This window comes from Helianthus annuus, chromosome 2 (assembly GCF_002127325.2).
Source record: "Helianthus annuus cultivar XRQ/B chromosome 2, HanXRQr2.0-SUNRISE, whole genome shotgun sequence".
In the NCBI taxonomy this organism is placed as follows: Eukaryota; Viridiplantae; Streptophyta; class Magnoliopsida; order Asterales; family Asteraceae; genus Helianthus; species Helianthus annuus.
The window spans coordinates 21,432,817-21,455,356 of NC_035434.2; the positions used below are offsets into that span (position 1 = coordinate 21,432,817).

General features: G+C 33.1%; 1 protein-coding gene across 1 annotated transcript; it reads left to right on the forward strand.

Annotated features, from left to right (window-relative positions):
* Positions 1-20,232: 20,232 nt before the first annotated feature.
* Positions 20,233-21,996, forward strand: LOC110912327 (plant UBX domain-containing protein 10). Its single transcript, XM_022157017.2, has 4 exons — positions 20,233-20,867; positions 21,161-21,334; positions 21,486-21,557; positions 21,636-21,996. The coding sequence occupies exons 1-4, from the start codon at positions 20,268-20,270 to the stop codon at positions 21,864-21,866; spliced, it is 1,077 nt and encodes a 358-aa protein (XP_022012709.1). The 5' UTR covers positions 20,233-20,267; the 3' UTR covers positions 21,867-21,996.
* The last annotated feature ends 544 nt before the right edge of the window (positions 21,997-22,540 follow it).

The following is a 22,540-nucleotide window of genomic DNA, read 5'->3' on the forward strand; positions in this document are numbered from 1 at the left end:
ATTTCAATATATTGATTGCTTAACTGCATATTTATATATATTTTTTTTACTTTTTGTACATAACATAATATATATTTTATCATTATTGTTATGGGTGAATGTTTCGACTAATATTTTGGATCATGAGTCATGACTGATCAACCGGGATATTTGACAGGTTTGACATTCTGAACTTGTTTCATATTCTCAAACTAACCTATTTTGCACGTGTTATTAATGTCGTGCATGCTTAACGATAAGAGACCAAGTCCAAGCATAATTTTCGCTTACTTAGTTGAAGGAAATGACTGTTAGACTCAACGACTAGGACTCCAACGTTCACAAAAGCATATACCGAAGCATCCCGGAATACTGCACAGTTATTTAGATTATTATCCTATAAATAATGGGTCTGGGTGTTCGATTAGAACCTCACGAACCACAACTTACACACACTCGTAAGCTCATTTGTTCTCTTTTTGCATATTACACACTTGAATTCACACCCACACTAACACTATAGTGATTATTTCATAATAATATATAGTTTTTTTCTTATATTTTTATCATTTTAATATTACAATAGATTTTGTTATATTTACTTTTAACCTTAAACATATTTCTTTTCTGATTTTCACTTTTAATTATTTTCTTTTTTTAGTATTAGTGATAATGTCTGAACAACATGATACATATACAGTATAACACCAGTTTGGTTTTTTAATAAAATGATTTCGATTACTCTTTATGTTTTTTTATTAATATAATATTATGTTTACCGTCGTCATATGCTTATTATTGTGTACGATTTGATAAAAGTTCTATCCGAACGAGTCATATATAGTTGATTTTTTATCATCACGAATCGAGCATATATCGACCAAACAATATCGGTATCGGTACCGTATTTGTTTTTATAGTTTTCTCGATGTGGCAACATAAAATTCGTTGAACGCAGAGTTATATGTGCAATAAAGTAATTTTTTTTGTATCGTAAGCTATATCGAGTGTCAGTATTATACTGGTACCTTAACGAACCGAAATGATACCCACAGAATAACATGGTTAGCGGTACGGGTATTCTTTTTATGGTTCTCAATCGATGTAAAACACGTGTGGATTGTTATGCCGAGTGTATATATCGTACTGATACTGTAATGAATCAAACCAACCAACAACGAAGCCCGAGGGAATCCTACTACTTATTATAATTATAAACAAGAACACACACAAACACACACCCACACACATATATATATATATATATATATATATATATAATAAAAGAAATATTATATTTGTATTAACAATAGTGTTGTTTAGGATTGAGAGCCTAGTCATACTTGATATATAGAGACCAGGGTCAAGCTCGTCTATTGAATTAGCTTTAATTGAGGCTCAAGCTTATTTAAGTTTGACTTGGTTTAACCTTTTAATAAATTGATCTTGAGCAATTCATATGTGAAGGGAGTTAATATTCATACATCCTTCTCATCTATCTCTCTATACATACATAAATATATATATAGAGAGAGAGAGATAGAGTGAAAAAGAGTGTGAGAATAAGATGTAGGGATATGAGAATAGTGAGAGCCTATATGAATCGACTCGTTTACACCCTACTAAGCATACGATTCACTCAACACATCAAACATAATGAGTTACTCAAATGTTGAACTAGCGCCAATAAACTATTATAAGTGACTCAAATACGGAACCGAAATGTAGCAAAAGATAATATTATGATCTATTGTGCATGCTAACATAGTGGGACCTTGTGCGTGCATGCATGCTTGTACATTTTCTTGTCAAAACTCAAAACCTTCTAAGAAAGAGTAAATGTCATTTTAGTCCCTCTAGTTTGGGTTATTTTGGCAATTTAGTATAAAAGTTTCATTTTTCGTCTTGTGTCTAAAAGGTTTCATCGTTGTCATTTTAGTCCTCTGGGTTAACTTCATCCATATAAAATGACCAAATTGCCCTTCTCGTTAGCTGAAAAAAATGGATGAAGTTAATCCAGTGGACTAAAATGGGAATGGTAAAACATTTTTGAACCCACAAACAAAAAATTAAACCTTTGAATTAAACTGATAAAATGACTCAAACCATATCAACTAAAATAGCATTTAACTCTTTAGGAAATATAAAAAACTACTTTGAGCAGTGGGATTCCACTATCTAAAAAGAAGACAAGTGCCAAAAAAAAAAAAAAAAAAAAAAAAAAAATCTTTTTTTAAATCTTTTTTACCTAGTTTAAAAGGTTATTGTACAACATATGATGCATAATGTATAAATCTTGAGTAGTTGCCTTACACTTATACATTATTCTCTGGGGAAACAATCAACCTTTAACAGGGGATAATTGTGCTTTCCACTTAGAGCCATATAGTCTTCTTTGTTTGGTCTCGATTCTTTTCAAAAGTGTCACTCATACATGCTTTTTGTAAAGGTGTCATTCCCTTTGCTAGAATTGATTCTCACACTACAATTAAAGCTAGGTGTATAGGGTATATTTTAGTGTTAAGATTCTACATAATTCGAAGTAATGTGCATCTTTTAATGCATAACATACAAGTTGCTACAATATTATTTACTTTGAAGGTATCATCATTGCTTTTTAGGTTTACGATCCGGTAATCTAGAGTGATGTTGTTACGATGAATATTTTGAAAACCGGAGTTGATGTTCAGAGCCGTCTCCGAGTACATTCAAACAAATTTTGGCTTTGGACAACAAAAAAAAATAGGTCTAAAATTGTGGTTAAGGGAAAATGAATTAAAAAAATAAAACCTTGGTGGTGGAGCAAAGAACTTAAATTTGAGACCTTTACATTAACTTGAGATGTTTTTCCCACTCTACCACCAACACTTTTTGTATAATGAATGGATGCATATATTAAGGGTCCTAATATTAATACATGGCAAAAACTTATTTACACATGGTGTATACGGGCCGTATACAGTTATACGGCCCGTATATAATAAAATAAAACTAACAAAGTTTGTGCCTTCAGACTTTGTCAGTTTTTTTCATTCCATACGGGCCGTATAACTGTATACGGCCCGTATACACCATGTGTAAAGAATTTGCCTGGTCGTATACAATGGATACGAATACTGTATACGGGCCGTATAACTGTATACGGCCCGTATGAAAAGAAAATTAGATTTTACCCAAAGTATTTAATGGATTTAAGGTGTCAATCACATGAGACATTTTACAGTCGTTAGGTGGTCAAATCTTTCTAAAAGTAGAAAAAAATAAAACTTTAACAAGTAACAAAGACTGAAAAACAAAAAAAACGTGTCGTATGACTGTAATAAAAAGGAAGGGTGAGGCATTTGATGAGAGTTGTAAGGAGAAGCGTTTTAATCACTTGTTTTTAACGGAGATATAATGCAATGATTCTGCTAGTGGTCGGGCTTCCAATGCTTACACAGGGTGATAAACAACGTTGATATGAACCCAAACCAACTGCTTTGTCATGAGTCGTCGGGAAAACTTTTCCTCAGGGGAGGGTGAGTAGTATGAGTCTGAGTCCATTATGGTTCGTGAATGTTTCGAATCATCATAGAAGACGTGTCGGGTTCTGCTAGAAGAGTATAAGGATTTTGTTGGTTTGTTTCCAAGTCGGGTTTAGAATGTTTGAAGTATTCTTGGTTCAATACCAACTCTTCTGAAAGACAAGAATACAACATTCATGTATCACAAGGAATGACCGATCTAAGGCAGAGAACCTGATTTAGATACACAAATTCATCACCGGTTTCTATAGCACAAGCACATACACAGTTTGTGTAGAGATCTTTACGTACAAATTTGCATTATCCTTACGGTTACAAATGAAGTATTAAAAGATGTTAGTTTCTTGACAATATGGTTTCTCGACAAATGAAGTATTATCTGTCCTTGCTGCCTCTTCGGTTGGTAAAAGACATAGGATGGTTTCTAATACAGGCTCTTTGTCAGTTGTGGTTGATTTATAGCAGGAGGTTATGAAACGACTATATGTTTATGCGAATTCACAACATCCTTTCTTTATTCTCTTTAATCTATTAGAACGATCCTTGTTTTGTCACGTACATGCGTTTAATTCCCAACATCATCTGTTCATCATTGTTCTTGAAGATGAAGATGAAGACGAAGAAACGAGGGTTTATTCTCATTAATCTATTAGAACGATCCTTGACTTGAATTTGTGGATTTTGGTTGGATCAGAAAAACTTAACAAGAGAATCAACTAAAAAAATACAATTGATTACTCGGTAGAATAACCGGTCCGTTAAAGTTGAGCTTCCTAATGCAACTTTCACAGTGGTACCAATGTCCTACTACTACAATCCTTCAAACGCCTGATTCCGATACAACCCTCGATGTTGATGAGTGAAAGAGTTAACATTCTGATTCAGATTCAGGAAGCAGATGTTTATGAGTGAAAGAGTTAACATTCTGATTCAGATTCAGGAAGCAGATGTTTATTAGTGTTTTGAGAAACTAACAAAGTAAACCTGAATTTTCAAAATTTTAGATACTTACTTGAATCGTTAGTAATGCTAGTTGTCATTTTGGCTGAACCACAACCTATTACCATTTTTTACCATGCGTATACGGGTCGTATACTGTTTATACGGCCGTATACGACTGGTAAAAAATATTTTTACCAATCGTATACTATGTATACGATGATTGTATACGAGTCGTATATTGTTATACGGCCCGTATACTATGGGTAAAAAATGGTAAAAATTGGTTTATTCTCTTTAATCTATTAGAACGATCCTTGTCTTGAGAACCTGATTCTAATTTAAATAATGGAATTTGTGGATCAACAGAAATAACTGAAAATAACTCGCCATTCTCTTGCATCTGTATACGTTGATTGTGGATTTAAGTTGCAAGAATTGTGTCTGTCGCATGGACTCAGACTCATACTACTAGCAGAACCCGACACGTCTTCTGTGATGATTCGAAACATTCACGAACCACAATGGACTCAGACTCATACTACTAGTAGAAGAACCCGACACGTCTTCTGTGATGATTCGAAACATTCGCGAACCACAATGGACTCAGACTCATACTACTAGCAGAAGAACCCGACACGTCTTCTGTGATGATTCGAAACATTCGCGAACCACAATGGACTCAGACTCATACTACTAGCAGAAGAACCCGACACGTCTTCTGTGATGATTCGAAACATTCTGAATCACTAGCAGAAGAACCCGACACATCTTCTGTGATGATTCGAAACATTCCGAATCACTGTCGTTTTTTCTCTTCCGGTTACCAGGCCTATCATCTCTGTCTACGTTTGGTTTCAGCTACTGGAGTGAAATATTTGTTGGAATTTGTGGATCAACTGAAATAACTGAATACAACCGGTCAAATCACACACTATATAAAGTGTAAAGTTATCGTGTGTTGTAACTTGTAATAGATTAACTAGACCCCTCAAGTTGTCATGCATAACAACTAAGCGTCTGGAGAAGAGTATGTTGATATAGGAGAGTTGATGCAATTTTACAAGCATTTTATCGTGTGTTGTAATTTTAATGAAGCAATGAAGATTGAATATGCTGTCACAGTTGTCAAGACTGTTTGTCGGGTTTCCAACGTTCTACAGCACAAGTTCATCATCGGTTTCTACAGCACAAGTTCATCACCGGTTTCTACAGCACAAGTTCATCACCGGTTTCTACAACACAAGTTCATCACCGGTTTCTACAGCACAAGTTCATCACCGGTTTCTACAGCACAAGCACATACACAATTTGTTGTAAGAACCCGACACGTCTTCTGCTAGTTACTCTTTTCTTTGATTTTAACAAATCTTTGAAGGTCTTAAGTGATGGACGATTTCAACAATACGTTCACGAACCACAATGGACTCAGACTCATACTACTAGCAGAAGAACATGACACGTCCGGTGATTGTTGATACATGGAAAAACAAGGACCATTCACCTCTTTCAACCTACCAAAACACCAAAATCCGTACCGGTGATTGTTTATCTATACTATTCTTCATAGCCATATTCCCACTCACAAGTTGTTGATACTGAGCTTCCTGATACATATCGTTCGTAAAAAACTTTTCGTGCACTGAACCTTCAGTTGTGTACTCTTCAATCTTCTTGAGTATTTTTCTAACTTTATGCTTGCATCCACCACAGTGAATATTAACTTTGAGTGAAAGAGTTTGGAAACCAGACGGTAAAAACGAAGTAACTGTTGGAATTTGTGGATTTCGGTTGGTTCAGAAACTTAACAAGAGAAGATTTGTTTAAATCAGAAAATACAATTGATTTCTCTTCATGTTACGGAGAATGTTCTAGAATTTGAAGGAAAAGGAAAAGATTTGTTGAAATCAAATTCAACAGAGATAACTTAATACAACCGGTCAAATCACACACTATATAAAGATTACAGAGGTTTTTACCATATGTATACGGGCCGTATACGGTTTATACGGCCGTATACTCTCGGTAAAAATTTTTTTTACCGATCGTATACGATGTATACGAACGATGTATACGGGTCGTATATTGTTATACGGCCCGTATACTATGGGTAAAAATGGTAAAAATTTGTTTATTCTCTTTAATCTATTAGAACGATCCTTGTTTTGAGAACCTGGTTCTGATTTAAACAATGGAATTTGTGGATCAACAGAAATAACTGAAAATAACTCGCCATTCTCTTGCACCTGTGTCCATCGCATGATAGAAGACGTGTCGGGTTCTGCTAGAAGAGTATAAGGATTTTGTTGGTTTGTTTCCAAGTAGGGTTTAGAATGTTTGAAGTATTCTTGGTTCAATACCAACTCTTCTGAAAGACAAGAATACAACGTTCATGTATCACAAGGAATGACCGATCTAAGGCAGAGAACCTGATTTAGATACACAAATTCATCACCGGTTTCTACAGCTCAAGCACATACGCAATGAAGTGAGATTCTTCAAGTTTGCACATTTTGAGAAAATACCAATGTGTTTGTCAGCTTCGTCAACACACAAAGTGACAGAATGATGTGGAAAAACAAGGACCAGATGTCGATTGTTGAAAGTTTGAACTGATTATTTGTTATCAGGCGAGTTCCAAGCATTTTATCGTGTGTTGTAATTTTAATGAAGCAATGAAGATTGAATATGCACTAGGGTTTTTTCTCTTCCGGTTACCAGGCCTATCATTTCCGTCTACGTTTGGTTTCCTCAACGAAGAACCATCAGCCATTATCTGCCCTTTTTCCTTTGGTTTCTGGTTGATTTTGAGGGTGAGGGTTTTGCATTGATTCCTGCGCTCCAATCATCTGCTTCCTGAATCTGAATCTGAAAGTTAACTAGACCCCTCAAGTTGTCATTCGTAACAACTAAGCGTCTGGAGAAGAGTATGTTGACATAGGAGAGTTGAACCCGACACGTCTTCTGTGATGATTCGAAACATTCCGAATAACTAGCAGAACCCGATCCACTTACATTCGAATAATGCTGAGAATCCACAACGCTTATGCCCAGATTCTTTCCTTCAATCTTGGCAAAATCAATGTCTGCTTGTTTTATTATCACGAAAGTACTGAACAACCGAGATAGGCACAATAACAACAACAGCTTTCCATGATTTGGAGACTGATCGGAATCGAATCAGTGATTTTACTGGAAGATGTTTGATTATTTCTTGTTTTATTATCACGAAAGTACTGAACAACCGAGATAGGCACAATAACAACAACATCTTTCCATGATTTGAGGACTGATCGGAATCGAATCAGTGATTTTACTGGAAGCCGTTTGATTATTTCCTCTTGGATCTCGAAAGGCACGTTGTCTGACATCTTGATTTTGATTACCAACTCACCATATCAATTTCTAGGTAGTTAACAACGCTAATTAGAAAAAAACGCGATTCATATACACAACAGTCTATTTGCTTCGTCCACTAGAACTATTTGTGTATACATTCTTTTGGTAGTTAACAACGCTAATTAGAAAAAAAATTGTAAATTAATCATATCGATTGCTATAACAGGATGGATGTGACACACACAGATAGATAAGCTGTCACAGTTGTCAAGACTGTTTGTCGGGTTTCCAATGCTCACACAGGGTGATAAACAACGTTGATACGAACACATGTGTTTTGAAATAGGCTTTGTTCTTGGTTTAATGAAGTTACACGTAACATCTACTTATATTGAGATTTAAACAATGCCCGCCTCAACTGAGATAACGGACATCCATCAAGCTCAAAAAGAAAACTTGTGTTTCCCATAGTCACAAAAGATTGCGGTGCATAGCCACCGTTTCCGTAGTAAAAAAACGGTTACGGTTTGTATTTCGCATAGCCACCGTTTTCGTAGTAAAAAACGGTTGGGTTTGCACATTCAGTCTTCAATACTTCATTAAAATACCACTAGTAGAAGAACCCGACACGTCTTCATGTTACGGAGAATGTTCTAGAAATTGAAGAAAAAGGAAAAGATTTGTTGAAATCGAATTTGACAACTATGACAACTTATTAAAGGTAGCAATCACCTCCAATCATTTCCTGGTCAAATCACACACTATAAAGTTTAAAGTTATCGTGTGTTGTAGTTTGGAAAGATGACCGAATAGAGATCTGAATAACAAACTGTGGAGAACTTGTTTGTGTCGGGTTCTTCTGCTAGTTACTTGATCAACGGACTGATCGGTAACGCTACTCTACTTGTGCTCCAATTTAAGCGGCGTGTTCCGATCAACGTTGTTTAAAGGTGATGAAGAGTTTAGAAACTCTAGAATGATGGTGTTTTTACGAGAAAAAACGTGATAATTGAAAAACATCAATCTATACGGCCCGTATACAGTTATACGGCCCGTATACATTTAGTAAACATCAAAAACCTCAGAAATAAATCCATTGAGCCGTATACTTTTTATAAATCGTATACACTTGTATACGGCTCGTATAACTATATACGGGCCGTATATAATAAAATAAAAAAAACATTCTCTGCGCATTTTCCTATTCAAAAACATTCTATACGGGCCGTATATTTTGTATACGGCCCGTATACACTAGGGATGTGAAAATAAGATCTAGGGGGTGTGGGAATAAGGGGGGCCTATATTAAATATGTAATTTATTATATATATCAAAGCTTATAAAAACCTTTTGGGCCCTTTTAAAATTTGGGCCTTGAGCGACGGCACGGGTTTGCCGGCTCTAGAGCCGGCTCTAGAGCCGGCCCTGTTGATGTTGTTACAATGAATGTTTTGAAAACCGGAGTTGTTGGATAACACTCAATCGATTTACTGGTTAGACCAGTCTTAAAACACGATTATTTTGTAATGTATGTTCATGGTCGGCCCTGAAGGTGGGCGGGGAGGACCACCGGCCAGGGCCCGATATTTCGAAGGACACGTTATTTTTTGAAAAACTCCGATATGTATATGTAAATATAAATAAATTAATAGGGTATACCCATACAAACAATATAGGCCCAGTTACAAAACTATTTTTATGGTTTACAAAACTATTTTTATTATTTAGATTAGTTATTAGCCCATTGGGATTAGGTTTAGACCTTTACTGAGCCCAATTCCCAATTTCGTTAAGGCTTATGGACACATTTTTTCAAGCTCGAACATGATACATGAATTTTTAGGGCCGATCCTATGTATGTTGATTCTAAAACATGTTCTTTGTGCATTAAAATGTGTACATGTATAATGAGTTATCTAAAGTAATCAAGAAAAGTGATGCAATAGCTTGAACATTATGTGGCCAAAGGTGTACCTTGCTTTGATTTTGAGAATTCTAACCATCTAAATAGAATTGGTATAGAAAAGGATACAAAAGTATGTTCATTTTTGAAATATTCTAATGAGTTGCTTTATGCACCCCTCATGCCAATCCTGACTATCTAGTCAAATCAAGATCAACCAATGTCAAAAGATTAAAGGCATTCTTGATTGTGGCAGGAATTTGGATAAATATAGTGATCAATCATAAGATTTTCCACCCAAAATACCATCATGCTATCAAAGAAATTTTGGCTCCCCACATTAGTAAAATGGTATCATTAATGTGTATGGTGGGTGTATGGGTCGGTTTTAGACGTAAACCAAACTTCTATTTTCAGGTTTAAAAACAACTTGTTTTGTGTTTTTTAGATTTGGGTTTTCACGGTCGATTTGGTTTGTTTCGGTTTTTCCAATTGGACTTGAAACTTTTGAGCCAAAGCCAAACTAATAAATTTGGACCCCAACCCAAACCCAACAGAAAAATTGGTTTTGAGAAAATATAAAACCAAACCGATGGTTTTAGGTTGGGGTCGTTTAGTTTGATTCGAGTATTGGTTATTTCGATTACAGGTCGGTTATTCGATTTCATGCAGACCACTAGTTGTATGTCACTTGTAAAATTATATATGACTAAGTATTAGTTTTTTTTTTCAAAAGACGTCTCGTGTAACGGTGCGTGAGATATAACACTGTACTCTGTCCATTGTTCGTCAAGTAGAATATCAGTTATTATTTGTGTACCATGCACCATAAGCTTAAATGGTTTAACCATGAATAAATTTCAATTTATATATTTAAGTTGATCGATTTGAATTATAATTTGTTTTTAAATGAATTTATATTAAAATACAAAAATTAATTAAAAGGAAAACGAGTGAAATAATATAAAAGTCGGTGGTAGGCTAGTAGCATGTTAAGCGTTTACATCACTTTAAATCGCTTTATTGACAAGGACAATAGAGACCATACTTTTATAAATAAGACTAGGTTAGAATTTCGTAGATTACATAGGTTTTATATATTTACGTTGATCGATTGGAATTATATTTTGTTTTTAAATGAATTTATAATAAATAGGAAAATTGATTAAAAAGAAAAGGAGTGAAATGATATAAAAGTGGGTGGTAGGCTAGTATCGTGTTAAGTATTACATCACTTTAAATCACTTTATTAACAAGGAAAAAATAGATCATACTTTTATAAATAAAGATAGGTTAGAATTTCGTATATTACACGGATTTTATATATTTACATTGATCGATTTGAATTATATTTTGTTTTTAAATGAATTTGTAATTAAATAAAAAAATTGATAAAAAGGAAAACAAGTGAAATGATATAAAGTCGGTGATAGGCTAGTAGTATGTTAAGTGTTTACATCACTTTAAATCACTTTATTGACAAGGAAAAAATAAATCATACTTTTATAAATGAGTTAAATGCTATTTTAGTACTTTTGGTTTGGGTCATATTGACAGTTTAGTCCAAATGTTTATTTTTTGTCTGTGGGTTCAAAAAGGTTTCACCATTACTATTTTAGTCCACTGGGTTAACTTAATCCATTTTTTCTGTTAACAAGAAGGGCAATTCGGTCATTTTATATGGCCGAATTGTCCTTCTAGTTCTCAGAATTACATATAAAATGACCGAATTTCCCTTCTCGTTGACAGAAAAAATGGATGAAGTTAACCCAGTGGACTAAAATGGCAACGGTGAAACGTTTTTGGACCTACGGGCGAAAAATGAAACCTTTGGACTGAGCTGACAAAATGGCCCAAACCATAGGGACTAAAATAGCATTTAACTCTTTATACATAAAGACTAGGTTAGAAATTCGTATATTACACGGATAATTTATATTTGCGTTGATCGTTTTGAATTATGTTTTGTTTTTAAATAAATTTATTTATAAAAAATAGAAAAAATAGTTAAAAGGAAAACGAGTGAAATGATATAAAAGTCGGTGGTAGGCTAGTAGCATGTTAAGTGTTTACATCACTTTAAAATTTAAATCACTTTATTGACAAGGAAAAAATGGATCATACTTTTATAAATATAGATTAAATTATAAATATGTATGTTACACGGGTTGAATAAATGTAATTTTATACAGTAAGTATAAAGGCAAATTGGAAAATAATAATCTCATCTTTCTGAAATTGACCGATAATAATCCCAAGTCAATTATTAGCCAATAATAATCCGACTTCATCCATTTTTTTTTGTAAAATAGTCCGCCGTTAAAATAGCTTAACGGAGTTAAGTTTTTTTTTTCGAATTACAAACCGATGTTTTAGGGCTTTTGATCAGAACGAAGATACGAGTCGATTGATGTAAAACTTACCTCAAAATATTGCCCCCAACCCACGAAAACGGTGCTTCAATTCGGGTGTTTAACTTCCAATTAACAAAATTCAAGCCATTTCGAACACAATTTCGAGGTAAGTTTTACATCAATCGACACGTATTCTCGTTCTGATCAAAAGCCCTAAAACATCAGTTTGTAATTCGGAAAAAAACTTAACTCCGTTAAGCTTATATTAACGGCGGTCTATTTTACAAAAAAATTGGACGACGTCGGATTATTATTGGCTAATAACTGATTTGGGATTATTATCGGCCAATTTCAGAAAGATGGGATTATTATTTTCCAATTTGCCAAGTATAAAAAAGTTACATTTTTTAAAAATCCGTGTATTGCACGGATTAAATAAACACGTGTATTACACAGATTCAATAAATATAATGTAATCCCATAAAATGTGTTTTTAAAAAAATCAACTTTGTACTATTTTACTTATTATAACATTTTACTTTGTTTATTTATTTATTTATTTATTTATTATTATGTTAGAAATTTGTGTACTACACAAGCTATAACGTTTTATTTTATCTTTTTATTTATTATTAGGTTAGAAACTTATGTATTATACGAAGTTGGATCAAATGTGGAAACATAAGAGATAAACGGAAAAATTAAAAGGTTATTATTAATTAGAAAAACATGAAAAAGGTGGTTAAGAAAAGAAATATTAAATAAATAAGAGCTAAAGATGGAAATTATGATTTCATAATATTGATTTCATAAAAGAGAGAAGCGTATGATTTAGAGTGAATTATAAGTTTTGTCCTTTATCTATATAATAAATTTTAGTGCTGGCAAATCGTGTCTTAATAGGTTTCTGACGGCGCGCACAGTATAAGTTTCAAACATGATTACGACTCGTTTAACTACTTTCTACCTCATGTTTATAAAACAGTTTTATGTTTTATGTACAAAGATGAATAAATGATAGATCCTAACATTGTAATTTTAATTATTTTAAAAATTAAAAAAGTCAAAGGGTGTATTTTTCAGTCAAATAGGTCTAATCGTGTCTTAACAGGTACCCAATTGCCAGCCCTAATAAATTTCAGACGGTGCCTTTTGTCTTTAAAATTGACAAATTTTATACTTATCGTTGCAAAATCTTGCATATTACGTCCTTTGGCCCTAACATTGTTAATTTTAACTCATAGGTGAAGGATAAATAGGTCTTTTTACACAATTAATTAAAAACCATTTTAATAACATTACTTTTAAATTCCCTTAATACACTTTAACAACTTTTCCAATCTGTACGGATGCCTAATATCCTAAATATTCCTAATAATTCTAAAATGAAAATCGAAACATTGATATTCCATTGAATTGAATTGAAACACAACCACCACCACACCGCCACCCTACCCCACCACCACCACCACATCAACACAACCACTGCACCAAAAACCACACCTAAATTCATTTCAAAACCATAACCTTACCAGAGATATGCTATATTACAATTAACAAGCAGGGCGGTTGTTTCAGATCTAGATTGAAAAGCGCGTACGGTGGCAAGCTGTTTGCGTTTGAAAAAAGTAGATCTGCAAAAGAGAAACAGAATCAGCACGTGAACACTCCGATGCAGCGAGATAAAATTCCGGTGAGGCGTGTCACACCCCTTTCAGAGGCGGAAGCACGAGGTGTGATCAGAGTAGTTCTCATTGCATAAGATAAGTACACATACTACATGATATAAAACAAACTCCACCTTGCCATTCAAAGTTTAATTATCCAAAATACAGAATTTAGTTTAAAGTTTACATCATAAACAAAAGATAATTGTTTAAAAGTTTACAACATCATTTCGAAACAAAGATCAAGGTTTTGCTTCCTATATCACCGCAAGAAGGCGGGATATAGTAAACAAATCCAACAAAAGATGGCAAAGGAGGACGGACACTAAACATCTTGAGATACGACACTACATCTTGATAAAAGAACCCGCGAGTATTTCCACTAATTTTCTGAAATACATGTAAGTTTAAAAATCGTCAACAAAAGTTTGTGTGAATTCATGCAGATTGTGTAAAAATGTAAGAGTTATAATTGTATAAAATATGGTATGTAATTGTAAAATGTAAGTTTGTAAGTTGTATGAAAGGAAATTGAGATCGCTAATGTTTAGCTAGGACATTAACATTTGTGACGACATAGGAAGCATCCAAACCTAGGCGACTTTAACATCGTTTACCCTACGACTGTGACTCAAAGCACTCCATGACTATGTGTTGTCAAGAGAGTGAGGCTGCTCGGACCTGTTAGATCTAACCCTTATTCTTTCGGTCTAAACTAGATTGATGGTGCTTACGTATACCCTATTCGTGACATGATTTATGTATGATTCCTTTGTTTTAAACATACCAATTTTACATGTATTTTCCCCAAAGTTTAGAAAACAGTAAAAATGTTTAAAAGTGGGGACATGAACTCACTGATTTGCGTCTCGTGCGTCAAGCTTCACCGGCGTCCACTACTTGAATGTCGTAACCTATAAACATTCTAAGTATGTTAATCACCTAACTTGTAAATCTCTAAGTACAAGTTACCATTTGGGTCTAATGTGTCTTATTGTGTCTTACATATATATGTTCTTGTATTATTAGTGTTATATTTTGCAATATATTTAATGTTGTATTTGTTATATATATTTTTATCCCCAAAAATATATATTTGTATAAGTAGATTTTGAAAATGTTATATGTTAAAAATAATTTATTTTTAACCTTTCCAAATATATGATAGTTATATTGTTTTTCAAAAATAAATATAAGTAATTTGTTAAATAATATTTCTAGTATTATTTTTGGTATAAGCATACTTAGGAAAGTATACTTGTATTTAAGTGTAAATACTTGTGTATTTTGTATTAATTACCAAAAATCAATCCTTTGATTTTTAATGCTTTCCGGAATTTTATTTCTTAAAAATAATAATATTTTTAAGGTTTACTTGTTATATATATATATATATATATATATATATATATATAGGGTTAGGATCATGTGAGAAGCATTAGGCTAATTGAGAAACTTGAGAAGCATTCTGGACCACACATTTTCCCAAAGTTTTTCGTAATATACACATATGTATAGTTTAAAATTAACTATATACATATATGTAATTATGTATATTGTCAAATCTTGAATTATACACATATGTATATAATCAATTTTTAACTATACATATGTGTATATTATGAAAAACTTAGGGAAAATGTGTGGTCCAGAATGCTTCTCAAGTTTCTCAAATAGGGTGGACTTCTCTTAGGATCCTTACCCTATATATATATATATATATATATTTATTTATTTATTTTTCTCATTTGTCCAATTTTATTATTTCTCATCACTTGTAGTAATTTTATATATGTTCATAAATATGTAAAATTGTCCAATAAGTCCAAGTATTTGTCCAAGTCAATAAATTAGTAGGATATATATTTATATTCATATATATTTTTGTATTTGTCCATGTATCCTTTTATAGGTAACTTTGTATACTTTTATAATGGAGTATTTCTTATGTATTTGTATGTGTGTTTTGGTAGTATATTTCTTTGGAGTATTTAGTGTATTTTTCAAGTTCCTACTATACACTAATACACATAATATACACTTAGCACATTATTTTTGTGACCACTAAATATATATATTTTTCCCTAAAAATATACATATTTAATATTGATTTTATACTTGAATAAAACCTTATTTCTTAACTTGTAATTTTTGTATAAAAGTAGGGAACCTTAGTAAATATTTTCAGGTGAATTTTTGGGTTCCCCTAAAAATGGAGGTTTCCCATGTTTTCAAAACATGTGTTTATTTTCTTTTCATCACCAAAAATTCAATCTTCAACAATTTCACAAGTATCATACACTAAAATCATCATGCTAAACCTTATGATGAACTTGATTTTTGTTAAAAATGTGTAGTCTTTTAGATCTACACTTTACATACTTGAATCTTCCAAAAATATGTGTTCTTGTTAAATTTTAACAAACTTTTATGAAACTTTATTTTACTAAATAAATCATCCACAAGTTTTAGGGTTTTAAAACCATGAGAAACATATTCTAAAACCATTTTCATACACATGACGGATCTAACTAAAGACACAAGATTCAACATTCACAACTTCATAATATACATCAAACAACTTCAAAGAAACTTGTTTTCACTTAGATTATGTTAGATCTTCATGTTACCATCTTTTAAAGTTTATGTTCTTTGAAGGTGTAACTTGTACATAAGCTTAACATGAAGTAAAAGATGGACTATGGAACTTACCACTGGCTCTTGTGGCTAGGGATGTGGCAAGAACAAGAAGAAGATGAAGAATGAAGAAGATGGTTGGATAAAAGCTCCTAGAGGTGGTCCTTCAACTTCCTTTGCTTGTTACCTTCTTAGGTCATCCTTGTACACCTTTGTATAGCCTTAGATTTGCTTGAATGGTGAAAGAAAATGTGGATGTGTGTGTGTGGCTATGGGCGAAAACAAGAGAGGAAGAAGGAGAAAGAAGATGAAGTTTGAAAGTGGTAAAATGATGTTATTTCTTCATCTAATGGTCCTTATAACAATCTTCCAACACATAATTATCCAAAGGTTTACATGTCTCATATCAAGTGCACAACATAATATTTTAATGGGGAATGTTGGTGGGGCCACCTTGGGGCCGGTTGGAAGTAGGGGGTAATATGTAACTTTTTGGAAGTTAGGGGTAGAAGATGTAAAGTAGAAGGTTAAATGTAAGGTTAAGTATGTTTAAGTGTTTTGATTATTTTTAAGGTGTTTATCACCATAACTAGCTTTAAATCATAAAAACAATGCTTCTAGTCTATTTTTGGTGTTTTGGGTAGTGTCCGATTAATCGTTCGATTATCGGTTCGTTAAAGTGCTAAATTGTGAATTTTACAAGGTATGAAGTATCTTTTTTGACAGTTTTCATTCCCAACACTTTACAAGTTATTTTGGGCATTTAAACCTTAATTCTGCATATCATTTTGGTGTTAAAATGTTGTTTTTGCTGGATTTCTGCATAATTCTGCATTTCAAGTGCGTTTCGGGTACTTTTTAGTACTTGTTTTAGCTTCCAGAAAGTGTTTATGTTAACCTTTGTTCACCCACTTAGGTTTCAATGTATTTTTGATGTTGAACCTACATCTAAGTCCTAAATCTATTGTTTAACTGTATTCTGAAGCTTTGCTGACGCAGCTTGTCTAACCGGTGAGCTTACTAATCATTTCGATGCAACGCTTAAAGTATTGTATAATGTGACAGTTTATGTATGAAACATGCATGAATTCAATTGCATAATAAGTAAGCACATAATGTTGACATGTAAACACATAATTGCAGGAAATAAATAATTATTAAAATAGTACGGAAATTACTGGTTTTGTGCCCGTTGTCACAAGGCGTAAGGAGATGATTAGATCAGAAACAACGCCGGTGAAGAATATATGGACATCGTTTCTTTACTGTTATGAATAATCTAAAATGTATGAAGATGTTTTTTGCGATGTGAGAATTGTAAACGAGCGTTCCAGGCCGTGGCGATACCTCTGGCATCGTTACCGACGATGATTCCAAGTAAGGAAGTGTATTATTGTTGTTGGAGTTATTTTCTGATGGGATTCGCGACGGTGAACATTGGGATGGCGAAATTTGTGGTGATACCTAGCTGGATGCCGCAGATTGTTCGACGAATGTTAGAGCTTGGTGGTGGACAGTGGTGCGGTGGTTGTGTTTAGAAAAAGAATTGTGTTTGTGCAAGGAGATATATAATTTATTTTGTTATAATTTTTAAACTGGTTTTTTATAAATAAATGGGTAAACGTACCAATTTAGCCTTCACTTAACGATTAAAATTAACAGAGTTGGGCCAAAGGACATAGCTTGCAAGATTTTGAAACAATTAGTACAAAATTGTCAATTTTAAAGACAAATGACACCGCCTGAAATTCGGTATATAGATAAAGGACAAAACTTTTAATTCAATTTATGATTTAATATTATTATTTAATAGGAGAAGGAAACCAAAAAAATAACAAAGTATCAATATCGGTGTGATAATAGGACTACTAATAGTAACCTAAACTTAGTTCAACAACAACCATACACAGTAAATCCTGCCAATACCAAACCTAAACTTAGTTCAATTTATATAATAGATATAGTAACTCAAATAACTTTCATAAGAAGTTTATTTTGTATTAAGAGATAGCCAATGTGGGGCTAGCCCGTTTGGTAGAGACATATGCCTTTTAGATGAGATGTCATAGGTTCAAACATTGGCAAAGACGGTTAATTAGAATTATTAATGTAATAGAGTAGGAATAAGCATTGGCATTCAAAAAAATTAAGAGAGATATAATCGTTTTATATAATAGAGATTTGAATATGTTATAATAATAAAGATAAAGATTATATATTAACAATATTAGTTAGATATAATCTAATATATTAATATTAATGATATTACAGTAGAACCTCTATAATTTAATACTCGATAAATTAATAACCTCGATAAAATTAATAATTTGTCCGGTCCTAACTTGGGACCAGTACAAAATTGGACCCCAATCGATAAAATAATAAGATAATATTTTTTTTTTGAAATCCTAATGTAAATATATTGGTCCCAACGAAACTATAAATTAATAATTACAAAAATATTCTAAAATTCCAGGATTATCTAGTAAAAATGAATCTATAATCACTTTTTTTTGTGAACTTCAAATCTGTATTGAGTTCATCTTTAATTCTCCCCATTGCACTTAAGAGTTGATGCAAGGTATTCTCATATTGCAACAAAAAGTTGTGAAGAGTTGTTGCCGCTTGCAATGCTTCTTTCCGAGTGATCGGTTTCAAAGGTACTTTATCATTTGACATTTTAGAGTGATCAATCTAGATCTATGTACATTGAACTTGACAAGTTCATTAATGTGTGAATGTACATGAGAATTATGAAGGTCTTTGTTTATGTTTTATTAAAATAGGTAAAGTGAACGGGACATAGAAATTTTGAAGGTCGATGTTAATTTGAAAGTTGCTCACGAATATAAGCTAACTCTTTAAATTAATAATTTATTAATTTATCGATATAATAATATCTCGCTAAATTAATAAAATATCCCGGTCCCAACATTATTAATTTATAGAAGTTTTACTGTATAATTAAATTGAATGAGAGCATGGCACGTTGCATTAATTGAAATCCTTTATTATAAGTTAGATCAGATTAGATTAGATTTTTCAATAATATTTAACATATTAGTTATCTATATTCAAAGATCTTAATATTGATTTATATGGTAAATTGTTTATCTATATTCGAACATCTTAATATTGATTTATATGGTAAATTGTTTAGATGTGTTGCCTAACCTGTGAATACCGTCTATACTTGAAATCACGAAAATAAGATCAAGATCGAAGCTTGATTGCAATGCAGGTTGATTTATCTCTTGATACCCATTTACAAGTATGAGTCGTGTTAGATTGGTGTTTTAAATTGTACAACCTGAACACGACCCATACTTTTAATCGTGTAAAAAAATTAACTGTAATCCACACACACTTAAAATTGTGTAACACGAGTATAACCCATCTATCTAAATGTGTCAAACAGGTTGGCAATCAAACATGTCATAAACGAGTTAGTGGGTCAATGTGTTTAACTAAACACGTTGACGAGTCAACCTGTTAAACTAAATGGGTTAAACATGTCAACGAACACAATCCATTAATTAAACAAGTTAGATATGACACCCGAAAACTTGATTATTTTCATCTCTTCTAATAAATTCCCATCCCTTGTCCATTCAAACAAAAAATCATATTCTTGCACCAAGGAACCATTTTTTAAATGTCCCCCAAAAAACAATCATAATTGATCATATCCACATATCAGACTCTACAACAAGGAACCAGTTTTAAATGTCCCAAAAAGAACAATCATAATTGATAATATCCACTTTGTTTAAAGTTCAAATAAAGAACAAAACTTCATCATCATGATGATGACATAAACTATTTCTAATTGATCCAAATAGTCAAAAAGTAACACACTTTACCACATTGGATTCCAAGTTTCTTGATTGATTTTTGTTTCAATCACTCAATGGACCACTACATATGGTTCTAGCCAATCCAGACACCATGGCTCGAGCCAAAATGTCTAGTCCACTTGACATGTTGGAAACCTCGTGCACTAGACTAGTGCGCAGAGTGGTTAACCTCCCACGAGCCATTTCGAGGGTTGTGGATCAAGGACTAGACCTCATGACCGCCGCAGGAGGACGGAGAAACCACCACCAGTTTCCGCCACCAAGTGTTCCCCTCCACCACCACCACCCTCCTCCACCATATCAGCCCACCAACAATTTTCAATCCAATTGGGATTTTCTAGCCGGTTTTGAGCAACAATTCGGTGTCACACATCCATTTTTCTACGCGTGTAGGTTTGTTGAGGTTTTAAAGATGGCTCAAGATGAGCACAAGTTTGTGTTCTTGTACTTGCACTCACCCGACCACCCGTTTACACCACCTTTTTGCAAGGATACTTTGTGTGCTGAGGTGGTGGTGCAGTTTCTTGATGCAAATTTTATGTCTTGGGGTGGTGTTGCCAATATTGGTGAAGGTATGCATTTGGCCGCAACGGTTCAGCCAACCACCTTTCCGTTTTGTGCCATTGTGGCTCGTGGTTCAGACGATAGCTTAGTCGTGGTTCAAAAGGTAGGTCAGAACCATGAACCGGAATCTTGATATCTTGTAGTCTTGCTTTTTGTTGCGCGTGGAGGTGTTAAAATGTATGGATTGAAGAAGTTTTGGTAACAATAGTTTTTGTATGCATCGGGTCGGGTCAGATAACTTTTTTCGCCAAAGTTATATTTTTTTCCTATTTAAAAGTTAGTGTATCAGTTATAAGTTAAAATGCTTTATATATTAAATACATACTCTCGTTGATTTTCAACCCGTTTAACTTATTAGCCATTTTCCTGTGTAATATTAAGTTGTTACTTTTTTAGATGGAAGGGCCGGTGACCCCTGAAGAACTAGTCGAAACACTACAAACAACGCTCGAGGAGCAAGGATTGGCATTTGATAACGCGAGGGTAGCCAAAGAAGAAAAGAGAAGGGATGATATTCGCTTGAGACAAGAACAAGATGCTGCTTATTCCGCCTCTCTCCAAGCCGACCAGGTTTGGTTAATCATGACTTTAATCGATTCCATGGGCCCCACCACTCGTATCATTTGTATAGATATCATAGTATTGACCTCTATACAGCGTCTTCAGGCTAACAAAACCTTAACCCTACCCGTTCCTTTTTAACACATTATCTTTTGTTTAGGAAAAAGTGTTGAAACGCAAAAAGAAACCTCAACATCAGGATAATGCAAATCCGAATACTCAAGATATTCAGGTTTGTATTACAACTTATTGGTTATATTTATGCGTGCATTTTCCTTATAGACATGTACTTGATGTCGTTTTTCTATAGATTTTAATAAGGTTCCCAAATGGAGAAAGGAAGCAGCGAGTATTCTCACGGAGAGAGAAAATCGAAGCTATTTTCAAATTTATCGACTCGTTAGGTCTACCAGAAGTTGGTAAAAACTACAAGCTCGTGTCGAGTTTTCCTAGAAAAGTGTACGGGGTAGATCAAATGAAAATGAGTCTCAAAGATGCGGAATTTGGTACAGAAGCAACTTTATTCATCGAACTTATTTGATAACCTTTCTCGACACTTTTAATGTTTTCACTAGAGCTTTATTGACGAACTAAGACTCAAGTTTGTATTTTGGATTATTATTTATGATGATTATGAAGTGCTATAAAGATGATGGGGTCGATTATGTACATTTGAGATCCTGTACAAACATTGTTAATTATAAGAACCGTAAGAACAAATCTGAACCATTGATGATTTAAATCAAGGATTGATATTGATTATAAAAAAAACCCTTATAATTAAAAGTTACTACTAAAAAATTAGGGGTAATTTTGTAAAATTGCTAGTCATTTGACCATTTTCCATTAAATACAAATTCCACCAAGGTTTTTAAACTAAAATAACTTTTATATACTTCATTATTTTTTTAAAAAAAATATATCATAAAATCAAGTATTTTTTTATCTTTAATATGAGTACCATATTGCTATACTTTTTTGTATTTATAAAAGTGATTTTTAAAAAAGTTAGCAAAAGGTGTTTTATAATTGTGCTGATAACGTGCTGATTATGTGTTAATTACAAAATAATACAACCAAACACCAAAAGTAGATATAATCAGCACATCTGGTGTGCTAATAATGGAGAACAATTGAGGTTGTTGTGCTGATGTCGTTTATGTTGATAATGGAGAACGATTGAGGATGATGTGCTGATAATGAAGAACGATTAAG